A 12,378-nucleotide genomic window follows, 5' to 3' on the forward strand; every position below is an offset into this window, starting at 1 on the left:
CCATGTTTCCTCCCCTTTGTGTATTTCTCTGAACAAGACCAGCTCTGCCCATTCTAATTCGAGGCCAGGGTGTCCCAAAGGTGCCCACCAGGAAGGTGCTTCTGTATCTTGGTGTAACCCAGGAATATGATCAACAGCCTCCCAGCTGAGACAAAGGGGCAGCAGCAGGTGGATCCGGGGCTCTTAGACGTGGGTGACACTGTCTGGAATAATTTTTGTGTTACAGATGTGGACGAGTGTGCGACAGACTCACACCAGTGCAATCCCACTCAGATCTGTATCAACACGGAAGGAGGATACACCTGTTCGTGCACTGATGGGTACTGGCTTCTGGAAGGCCAGTGCCTAGGTAAGAGCTCCCCATGGCTCCCAGGAACTCAGAGAGAGTTGATGGTTGTCAAGGATACACTACAATGTGGGTATGATAGGAAGGTCCAAGAAAGCTTTTCTTTGGGCATGTATAGAAAGCTATTAAATGATCTTACACGTGTCTCCGTCCATTAAAATAAATTTTCACCATCAGTAGCATTTCATAGTTTTTGAAACTACATTTTAAGGGCTTAAGCATAAGTTTGCCGAGATCTTTCTGCCTTCAGGAAGTTTATAGCCAAGACAGGAAGTAATAGAAGTGAGAGCTATTCTACCCTAGTTAGAAATAGTCCTAAGCCAAGGGAATACTTTTGCTGATATACAGAAGTGTTCTGAATCTCAAAGGTAGACCAGGAGTCCCAGTGTCACCTCATCCTAGCACCGATACAGCCCGCCACTCCACCCTGCCTGCCCCACAGCTGTGCACTTTCTTTTTATTCCAAAGGTGTCAATCATCACTGATTGACAGTTTTATCCCTATCCAGGCATTGGCTAGGGCTATTTTTTTTTCTATTCTCTGGATTTGTGTTTAGACAAGTTGCCTCAGAGTTAGATTCAAACAACAATAGGGAAAAGATATGAAAGGAAACAAAGCAAAAACCAAAAACCTTTTCTCTGGAGGGAGGCTGAATTGGGGTTTGCTCTGTGACCTGTCAGAATCATCCTTGAGGTGTGATAAACTGCCTGGTCTTGGCATGGCTCTTAGCCAATGTGTGAGGACATCTGGGAATACGATAGTCCCTATGCATTTAAACCAACCTTTGCTCTAATGGAAAATGTGATACTACTGGTTTGGATGCAAGCAGACCTGCAAGAGAGAGCTATTTGCACAGGAACTTCTTATGCAGGACTCCAGAGCTGGAAAGGATGTTGGATATGATGTCATCTAACTTTTATAGAGTTGGAGACAAACTCAAAGAGGAGAGAACATTTTGGATAAACTTAAAACAAAATTGGGTCTAATATTGATGTCTCTGGCTCCTCCAGCCAGACGTTTTTCCTTACCACAAAGGGCACTAGAGAGATGTGAGGCATGATACATGGGCCCATTGTAGAAACCCAGAAGTCAGATCTCTCCATCCAAGAGATGCCAAAAGATGCTGCCGTCTGCTTGTGAAGGTTGTTCACAACCTTCCACAGAGCACTACTGGAGGGATGCTCATTGGTGCTTAGTGACGACACGACAGAGTCTTAGTATTCACCTCTGACATAGAGACCTTTCTTAATTTTGGCTGATCCCATGCCTTCCCTTGGCCAAACTCTTCTTTCTCTTTCAATGTTCTGCAGCCACCTACTATCTGTTCCATGCACTGTTGGATTCCTTGCCTTTTTTTTTTTTTTTTTAGAAAAACAAGGCATAGGGCTGCCTTTCTTCCTACATATCCCAAAGGAAAGGCTACCTTCTCTGCCTCTAATGCCTCTCCAGGCATTGGTGATATTTCCAGTATGTCTTGGGAAGAGGTCAGGATTAGCTCAAAGGCTTTCCAAGTATGAGCTGCCCATCTCAGGGAGATGCTGTTGGGCCATATTAGAAGCAAATGGAATGGAGATAAAGCAGAATCCCAAGGCAGGACACGAATCCAGTGAGGGCTGAAAAATAGGCAATGGGTTGGGCTGGGGGTGGCTTAGTTCTTTCTAGCTGTAGGTGGTAGAAACTGGGCAAAGGGGTCAAGGCTCAAAAAGCAGTACCTATACCTTTCTAAGAGCTGAGGTTCCAGGGAGGGGACATTAGGTTTTATAGCACAGTCAGATCAGCTGGTCCCAGCTGAGCACGTGTAAGGACACTGTCTTCGTGAAGAATTAAGATTTCCTTGGAGGCACCCCGCCTAATAGGAGTGATTTGCCCAGCCCAATCACTCTTTTAGTCTGGGATGTTACAAACAGCTTTCCTAATGACATCAAACTCCTCATGGGCTGGCACATATTATAGGGAGGTCATTCGGCACAGCTCTGCTGGAAGCATTCACTCCCACCATATTGCTGCTTTCCATGGCTCAGGAGTGTGTTTATCTGGGGGTAAGGGTAAGAGCCAAGGTAAGCACGTGTGAGCATGCTTGTATCACCATGTTTGTGGGTCTCAATGTAGCACTGCCCAGCTCATCCTGATGCCTGGGATCCTGTTCCTGGCTACTGGACATAGTCATTCAGTAGAGCCGGCAGACAGTCCACTGGAGCACTTCTGTTGATCTCTATGCAAGCTAAGCTAACTTCTTCATGTGCAGGGTGCTGAAAAGATCATAGAGAATCATAGCATTGAAACTTAATATTGCATAAGTCTTAGTTAAACCTGAGTTGAGTAAGTTCTGAGAAGAAACCTGGTGCAATATCCCAATCAAAGCAGAAAAAATTTTGTCACAGATTTCACGATAGGGTCAGGTGTTTATGGAACAAAGATTGGGGGAGGTAGAGGATGGTAAGGAAAGATGAGCACTGTGAGCCGAAGGGCATCACCATTCCTGACACTTGGTAGGCCCTGTTTTAGCAGCTACCCCCTTTCACAGCCCCCTAGTCCCATCCTAGAAGATGAGGTTAATGGTACCATGCTGATGGTGGCCTCAGGGAGGAGTCCTGTTTTACCTTGCCTGCATTTGTTTCCAGACATTGATGAATGTCGCTATGGTTACTGCCAGCAGCTATGTGCAAATGTTCCTGGATCCTATTCCTGTACGTGCAACCCTGGTTTCACCCTCAATGATGATGGAAGATCATGCCAAGGTATGTGACATGTGTGATAATTTGGACACATTATGAAACACTAGATGACTAGATGCAGTCACCTTCAGAGCCTGACAGCTGATGTCTGTAGAACACTGGTCGTGGAAGTGTGTCCTCACTCCTAGTCACTTCTCACTCATCCCTATTGCTTATTGAAACCTGAAACTAGAGCTGGTTTCAATGAAACAGCTAAAAAATAGTGCTCTAAGAATTGCAGAGGGCAGAGCCACAGTCATCCATTGGAAGAGCCCTGTATGAGTCTGTGATCCTCCTGTCATCCCGTGTCTGCTGGCAGGAGTGGCTTTCAGAGCTCCTGACCCCGATGAATCACAAACAAACACATAGGCACTATGTGAATGTTTCGTGTGCCATTTCAGGATCTCTCCTGGGAATGTTCTTTCTGATCTATGTCAGGAGCATCTATTGCCCAGCACAGTCAAGGATGAGTTACCTTCCTTGGCACCTCAGAAGGCTGCACAAAAGCAGAATAAAAGAAGGGTACTTTCTGGTTTTCACACGATTGCTTCCAACCCTGATCAGTAAGAAAAGCAAGCTATGTGTACATCATGATTCCTATTGGGAGGCTTCTTCTGCTCAGGGAGTCAACGGAGACCTTAAGACCTAAAGAACTGATGTAAGTCATGATCTGGCCTGGGATCCACCTCTGGCTCCAGCCTCCAGGCCCTAGCAGTGGCCTGATCTGGATAAAGACACAGAATGAGGCCTTTGTTGGAGTCTGCCACCAAGTTTTACAGGGCCCATTTCCTTGTCACACCATTTGAGTGAGTTCTGGCGGGCAGGCTCCTGGCCAGCTATTCAGAGGATATTGTGTCTCCATTAGTTTAATCATATCTAAATCACTGGATAAACAGGAAGGCATCAGCATTCAAGGGTTTGATCCTGGAGTCTTTGTGAGGCTCTCTCCCTTTTAAAGCTGGTCCTGCTAATTGTTCCAAAAAGCCCCTGCCTGGCCTGCTTTTGCAAGGAGCAGTAATTTTTTGTCTGAGAGCAGAGCTGGGCCAGGAGGTTGAGGAAATAAATAAAACAGGGCCCTTCCTTCCCACGGCAGCTGGGAGCAGGCGCCTGGTTCCTTTGCTGCTGAGATAAGCGGCTTAGGGCTGATGATGATTTCTTGGGGCCAAGGCCAGGGTTGGAGGTGCCAGCCTAGGTTTTCCCTCAGAGGCTGGCACAGTGTCCTTAGGCAGCACTTGGGCTTAGACATGGGCACTTGGCCACCAGGATATTGCATCAGCAGGGCCCACAGGTCATACAGGCTGTGATGGGTCCTGTCAAGCTTTCGCAATCATAGCACCTCACGTCTCCTCAAAGTGCTTGTGTCTGTTAACCTCACTGACCCCAGCAATAGTCCTAGGATGTAGATAGGAGAGTGTTTGTGGCCATTATCCACAGATAAAGAAATTGAATTGAACCTCACAGAGGTGAAGCCATTTGGTCAGAGTCAGGTGGCTTAGTGTGTGGCAGAGTTGAGCGGAAGGCCAAGGGCCCAGTGAGTCAGCTGGACACCTTGCTCTCAGGATTCAGACTGCTGGCCAGAAAGTCCCAGGGGTCCTCCTAACTCCACCTCTCCAGCACTGGGTTTATAACCATGCCAGTATACTTTGGTGCTCAAGCAACCATGCCTGGCTTTTTACATGTTGCTGGGGATCTGAATGCAGATTGCCATGTGTTCACACCAAGCCCCTTGCTGACTGGACTGTCTCCTCAGTCTTCTGCCCCCAGGGTTAAGTACCCATTGGACAACCCAGCAGAGAGAGGCAGTTAGGGCTCAAGGGTTAGAGCCCCTCTGTCTTCTCAAAAGTAGCTTTGAGCTATGGAAACAGTATTGAGCTTATTCGTCACCACGTGACAAGAGTCTGACTAGAATCTAAGGATGCCAGCCTTAATGGGCAGCAACACTGACCTATCTAAACTGGTATGCGGTTTAATGCACCAGGGACACTCTCCTGCCCAACCCTTCCCCAGTCTGGATGGAGACATGTCAGCCTTCCCTGAGTGCTGGGTGCATGGGCACCAGGGCAGGCTGGTATCTCACTAGATCCTTCCTATATGGCTGCTGGTTTGTTTGTTTTTCCTCTGAGGGCTCCAGAGTTGGCAGGAAGCAGGCACTTTGTGGGCATGGGATTAGTCTTCCCCTATGCCCGGCCCCTCAAAAGCTGCTTACCACAAAGGCCTGTACTTCTGAGAATAGTCAAAGCTCTTTTCAAAGCTTTAAGAGGCTTAACTGGGCTTTTGGGGTGGAGAAAATGTGTCTCAACTAGAATTGACACTGAGGGCATGTGAAGCTCAAGGGGGCAGATGATGAGGCTCATGGGGGCAGATGATGAGGCTCATGGGGGCAGATGAAGCTCATGGGGGCAGATGAAACTTAGAAAGGCTCAGCTGGTGGCTCAGAAGGATCTCCCTCTGCCTCCCTCCCCCCATGAGATGTACAGAGTGAACCCCGTGGATTATGAAGTGATTCCTGACTTGTACTGTAGTTCTAACCAGGCCCCTGCTGGCTCGTGAATTGGAGCGTGGATCTCAATCTTCAGAAACATCAAAATAGCTCTGCCGATGTGTAATTGATACACAGTACAGCACATTGCCATAGGCACACAGTCCCATCAATACTGACATGGAACCATCGCCACACTCAGAAGGAGGCATCCATTGTTGCTCTCTGTGCTCTCTATAATCCCCTCCTTTACCTGAGTAACATGGAGAAGAGGACAAGGCCTGAAAGCAGAATTGTTGCAAGAATAATCACAGCTGCCATGATTGTCTACCTGAAACTTTGAAGTCAGTGAGGGTGAGAGAGGAGCAAAAGGAGACAAGAAAGAGTGGGCTCTGAGAGGGATACTCCCTGAGCCAAGATACACGGGGATGGGCCTAGGCCCTATCCCAAAGGATACCATAGACTCTGATTACACCCTACGGAAGGCCTCACCATCCAGGGGGAGCAGAACGGATATGTGATAGGTAGGGTTTTAGTTGGGGGGGTGGTAGGGGAGGACGGGAGGGAGAGGGAACTGAGATTGTCATGTAAAACAATCTTGTTTCTAATTCAAATAAAAAAAAAAAAAGAGTGGGCTCTGCATGGAAATTCTGTGGGTGAGTCTGGGAGAGCATCCTTCCTGGGAGGTGCAAGCATACAACACATAAATGCTCTGTGTGTTACCTTTATCTCCTTTGTGGCTTGTCACCCTAGAAGGGGTGTGCACACGGAGGCTGTAGGTCTTCAGGATACATGTTGGAGACTATCTTAGTTACGCGTCCTGTGGCTATTGCAAAGCACCCTGATAGACTTAAGAGAGAAAGGGCTGATTTTGACTCACAGTTCAAGGTTGCATCATGTTGGGGGAAGTCACAGCAGTAGCACCCAGAAGCAGCTGGTCACGTGATATCCACAGTCAAGGAGCAGAGAGTGATGAAAACTAGCTCGAACTCAATCTTTCCATTTACTCAGCTCGGGATCCAAACCAGGGAATGGTGCTGCCTGCTTCAGTTAATTTACTCAACATAATCTCCCATAGGCATGACCAGAGGCTAAGTAATCCCTCATAGGTGTGCCTGAAGGCTCATCTGGAGCCTGTAAATTGACAGTTAATATGGTCTCACAGAGAGTGAGATCGTGATCTGACAGGTATCCGGGAATCTGAGCTCTTGGTAATAACAGATTTGGCTGCCAAATCATGTTTTCTTGTTTCTGGGGTTTGTTTGTTCATTTTTTTCTGTCACACTGATAGTGATGTGCTTTGGTTTCATACAGATGTGAATGAGTGTGAAACTGAGAATCCCTGCGTTCAAACCTGTGTCAACACCTATGGCTCTTTCATCTGCCGCTGTGACCCTGGATATGAACTTGAGGAAGATGGCATTCATTGCAGTGGTAATGTGCTTGGCACTGGAGCTGTCCACCTGTTCAGAGATCTGGGGCTGGGGCAAGGAGGGATTCATCCCAGGTGTTTCCTGTCATTTCCTGGTTGCGTGTCTAGTTGGAGACATTTCCCAGTGTCATGGGAGCATAACCACACAGAACAAAGATGAGTCACTTCCTGAGATGTGGAGTTCAGGTTTACCTTCCTGATCATGTGACCTTCAACGCGACATCAGCCAAGCTTCTGTCTGGATCCCAGAGGGAGTTGGTGAGAGGGAGGGCTCACCAAATATTGCCTGTTGGTCTGAGAGTTATCTGTCCTTTCCCAGCAGTGACTCAAGACCTGAAGATGGCATAGATAATATTTATAGAGGACAGTGATCTAGGGATAATTGCTTTTGCCACTAGTTTAGGAGGACTTCGACTAAGTAAGTCGTACATGTAAGTGCTTTGGGAATTCCATCAAACAACCATAGTCCAGCTCTAGACCTGGCACACAGTAAGCATGCAGCAAACAAGTCTGGAGTCAGTAAGTAGAAGTGTGACTGTTGAGTGAGTGAAATCTTAGCCATTTGTCTCGAGAACATAAATGTGGTTTAGTTGACTTATTTATTTATTTATTTATTTTTTACAAATTCCAGTTGCTCTCATTCTCTACTCAGTCTAGTTTCTTGAGTCTGTTGTAATTATCTTATTAAACTCCTCTCCCCACCCAGAAAGTTAGATTCCTAGAAAGTTAAAAAAAAAAAAACTATTACGAAAGTAAGAACTTTTTGAGACTAAGAAACACATTTTATTTATATTTAATCTGTTGCATATCATACAATACAGAGCTATGGGCTTACTTGTATGTCTCTGTCTGTCTGCCTGCCTGTCTGCCTGTCTGTCTCTGTTCTTTGTAAATGTTTTGCTAACACAAAATCAACCCACCAGTTTTAACCTCCCCTGCAGCTGTGAATTAGCTCTGTCTGCATTAACAATGACTTTCAAAATAAAAGTAGGCAGTGTTTTAGGTGTGAAAACTACCTGGCAGAATGGAAAGATTCCCAGTCTTGGGTTTCACTGTCACAGGAGCCTACCAAGGCTGTGAATGAGCTTGTGTGCCAGCCTCCCCTAGGACTGGGATGTTCTAGGGACAGAGTTCTCAGAAACAAACGGTCACCTCTCTCCAGGGCCAGGACCCTCAGAGCCATGGCAAGCAGTTACAGAGCCTCAGCCTGATTAAATACCAGCCCTACCCAGAGGCATCAAAGGCCCCTTTCTTCCTAGATTTCAATTCCCCTCATGACATTCCTTAGGGAATCTGAGCAAAAGAACTGAGAGGTGTGGAAAGCTTTGCATTATGGGATGTAATGGATTAGTACCTTCCCCAGAGTTACCTGCAATCCCATAGACATTTATTGACCGCTGTCAGCTAAGGACTCTGGAGCCAGATGTGGCTGGGTTCAAAGCCTTGGTTATCCCTGCTTTTCATGGTCAGGGTGCTGTCCAAGCTTCAGTTTCCTCTTGGATGGATAACTGTCTTCATGGACTGGTCATAAGGAATGGGCAAATTCATGTTCCCCAATGGCATGATCACATAATGAATCTTCTCTGAATATTAGGAACTTTGGGCTTCACGAGGAACTCAAATCCTTTCTTGTTGGGCAGGATTTTCTCACTTTTCCTACATGGTCACTGGATACGACCTTCTACTAACTTTAAGGGGAGCCCTGGCTCCAGCAGGCCTTTTAGACAGCTAGCAGTGACCTTAGGAATTTGCACTTTCTCTAGATGCTGGGTTGCTATTATCTTCACTGGGTTCTCAAAGTTGGGGTAGCCCCTCTTTGCAACACTGGACACTCCTTGTCCTCCTGGGATTTACTGAGTCATGCTGATTCTAGAAGTGAGATGGGGTTTTAACAAGGAGGAATGAAAATGGCCTAAGGCCTGCTCTCTGCCTAACACCTGGCTTCTGTTTCAGTGGAGGGCAAAGCCACAGCCCTTTGTGGGGGCTGTGGGGTGGAGAACCACACACACACATGCAAAATCTTTCTAGAATTTTGGAATTGCAGATGTTAAGACAAACTATAGTGTAGTGGGTTGGTGACCCTCCTTCACCCAGTAGAAGGTAGGGTGGGTTTTTCCTCCCATTCTACAATGAAACTATGCTGAGGTATTTCTCCCATATTGGCACTCCCAGATTTGATGATTTCTAGGTCCTAAACAGAATGTTACCTCATCATGTTCACCAGAGTCGTATTGAGGTACCACATTCAGATCTGTGATTTCCTATCTAATCATTTGATCTATGAACTTGGTCTAGTTGCCAAAGCCCTGTGAGCCTATTTATTTATTTATTTATTTATTTATTTATTTATTTATTTAAAGACAGATAGTCACAGCACCTTCTCAGGGTTGAGGCGGGGATTAAATACAATGAGATATGTTGAACATTTAACATGGGGGTTGACACACAGGAGTCCTCAGGAATCGATAGACATCATTACTAAGATCAAGTAAAGGAACTAATGGAATTGCAAACTACACAGAAACAAATGATGGCATTGTATTATGATAGGCTGGGGCCAGAGTCCCCAGGTTTTTCTGAAAAGCTGGTGGAGGATTGAATAACACTGGACTATGCTAACTCCAGTTAGGGGATGACATCCTAAGTCCACTGACCCTTTGCCCATGGCTGGGAGACACCTCAGAAAGATAGGGAGAGTTTCCCTTCTTGGACAGAGAAAGCAGTGGCTATGTGACACGTGGATTCTCCAAAGACAAAGCAGCAGCCTCTTTCATGCCAACACTCTCTCTGGGTGATCTGAGCCACCAGTGGTCTGTGAGTTACAGAGTAATCCAAGGACATGTCACATGGGGAAACCAGTGGAAATGATTTTCGGGAAACAACAAATGTAAGAAAAACATGTTTTCTTTGGCATGCCTGTTGAATGAGGCGCAAATAGGGCCTACATTGCCAAATTCTGTGTGCGATGAAGAGTCGGCCTTTCTGGAATGCCTGCTCCAGTGTCAGCTGCCAAGGTCTATGAAGACTAATGGTAGCATCCCTGGGACAATGCCATCCCCAGCCATCCTCTGAAGGATGGTTCCAGGTTGGCTGGAGACGGCTGTATTGCTTGTTGCAGAGAACGCCTGAGCCAGTCAGGCCACCAGAGACATCGTGCCTTCCTTGGTTCTTACCATCTCAATACAGCTATCCAAATATCAGTGGTTGTCCACACAGGGAGTAACTCACCATCAGCAGATGTGATCAGGAAGTAAATTGGCAACCTCATAGCATGGAAGTCATTGTCTATGTTAGGAAAGGGTGGGCGTTGGAGATAAGTCTACGAAAGTAAACACCACCTATGCCTTGTTGCTCTCAGATATGGATGAGTGCAGCTTCTCTGAGTTCCTCTGTCAACATGAGTGCGTGAACCAGCCGGGCTCATACTTCTGCTCGTGCCCTCCAGGCTACGTCCTGTTGGATGACAACCGGAGCTGCCAGGGTAAGACTGTTCAGAGGGGCTAGATGGGGCTGACTCAGACGGTCATCTGGATGCCTCATCCTTTGGGATCAACTTCAGGAAGATGTCAGGGTTGGGTGTGGTGGGGCCTGGCAGTGTGAGTAGGACATCTGAGTGGGTAGCTCCCTCTTCCTCCATAGTAACCTGTCCTTTGTCTAGGACATGTCTACAGGGAACCCTGTAGAGGTAGATGCAAATGCAACAATGATTGCTTCAGGCCTAACCAAGGCTCCGTGCAGCTAAGCCCCATTAATGCATCAGTGTTGGCTTTTTCATGCTGCCCTGAGAGCAGTTTGCCCTGCTGGCCTTCTGTGACTTCCTAGGGATTGAATGCTGGGGGACCTCAGGCACTCTAGGTCCCTAATAGGAGCCAGGCCCTGAATATGAAAAGGCCAAGTCTTCTCCAGATTGGTAACCCTACACTGTAGCTACAGGGGTTCTTGTAGAATGATTGCCCCATTATTAATCTTATCCCATCACCAAACAAGAATTATCCATGGAGTTGTTAGACATTAGAAATGTCATGTGAATTACTATACGCATGGACCATGCAACTTACTTCATTTAGTAGCCACATTAAAAATAAGAAAGACAAACAGATGAAGTTACTTTTAATGCTATACTTTATTTAAAGCAATCAATTGATCCAAACATTTATAGTTTTAATATATACTCAATATAAAAGTCACTGATAAGTACTATAAAATGTTTCTTTTTACTAAATCATAGAGATCTGATGTTTATTTCCTGTTGCAAACACATTCCAGTTTTCACTACCCACATTTTTGAGTGCCCCATAACTGTGTGGGGCCAATGGCTGCAATATTGGATAATAAGATGCAAGTGGCTCTCATCTTCATCTCCACCCCCAACACCTGGTCCAGGACTCATGCCATGCTTCTTCTCTTCCCTGCATTTCAGATATCAATGAGTGTGAGCACAGAAACCACACATGCACTCCACTGCAGAGCTGCTACAATTTACAAGGGGGCTTCAAGTGTATTGACCCCATCCGCTGTGAGGAACCGTATCTGCTGATTGGCGATAAGTAAGTCAAGGCTAGTCCCTTGGAAGTAGACAGGGTGGGGACCTGACTTAGGAGACTGTCAGTATCTTATAAAGGGGGTTACTCGAGCCAAAAGTCAGGAGATCTGGCCTGCTTCCTATTTAATGCAGGTTGGTATGTGCCAACCTACAACCTTCTTCTGTGTTGCCCAACCCCCCCCCCCACGCATGCCAGAGCTGCATGAAGATTGTCAAGAAAGATAACTAGTAGAGAGGCAGAGTTCATGAGTCAGATTCTCCTACCAACGAACATTCTAGACTCATGGGGTCTTTCATAGACGAGTTTCTCAAATGTGGCACACAGGCCTCCCCTGAGGATCTTCTTAGTGTGTGCAGGCTCGGATGCCAGAGTGTAATCTGGGAGAGTGCTGTGATTTTGCCCTTCTGGCAAGCCTCAGGAGAAATGAAGATTTCCTGACCAGGGACTGCTCTGTGAGTGGTAAGCTGCTGGAGATTTCTGGAGCTCTCAATACCCAAGGGTAACTAGCTTGCCCTAGTCAAGTTTCTGAAGTCCTAAAGGCAGACCGATGACTAAATCATCACTTGGCAAATAATAATGTTGAGAAGACAGCCTCGACAAGATGACGGCACTGGGGTGGTTTCTAGCCCTGGAGTCCTGTGTTTCTTTTCTTTCCCTTTATCCCCCACCCAATCCCCACCCTCTGCTGGCCTATCTCAGGTCCTCATCCTGCATGCAGAGCATACAGCACACATCTAGTGCACACATGCTTGTACATCTGCCACCTTCTCCTCAGTGAGCTACCCTCCCTGTTCCCCAGCAACTGCAACTGCAAACCCTCACAGTGGAGATGAATGACTGGATCAGCCACACCCATCCCACTC

The 12,378-nt window shown here is 46.6% G+C and overlaps 1 protein-coding gene across 2 annotated transcripts in view; it reads left to right on the forward strand.

Moving 5' to 3' along the window:
- The window catches only part of Fbln5 (fibulin 5), a 71,308-nt gene that overhangs the window by 45,936 nt on the left and 12,994 nt on the right, over positions 1 to 12,378 (forward strand). For both annotated transcript variants that reach the window (XM_027419135.2, XM_027419134.2), the window contains exons 5-9: positions 227 to 349; positions 2,968 to 3,084; positions 6,854 to 6,973; positions 10,330 to 10,452; positions 11,392 to 11,518. In XM_027419135.2, coding sequence (XP_027274936.1) covers positions 227 to 349; positions 2,968 to 3,084; positions 6,854 to 6,973; positions 10,330 to 10,452; positions 11,392 to 11,518 — 610 coding nt within the window. The remainder of the gene's footprint in view (positions 1 to 226; positions 350 to 2,967; positions 3,085 to 6,853; positions 6,974 to 10,329; positions 10,453 to 11,391; positions 11,519 to 12,378) is intronic.

Source organism: Cricetulus griseus, chromosome 5 (genome assembly GCF_003668045.3).
Source record: "Cricetulus griseus strain 17A/GY chromosome 5, alternate assembly CriGri-PICRH-1.0, whole genome shotgun sequence".
NCBI classification, from domain to species: Eukaryota; Metazoa; Chordata; class Mammalia; order Rodentia; family Cricetidae; genus Cricetulus; species Cricetulus griseus.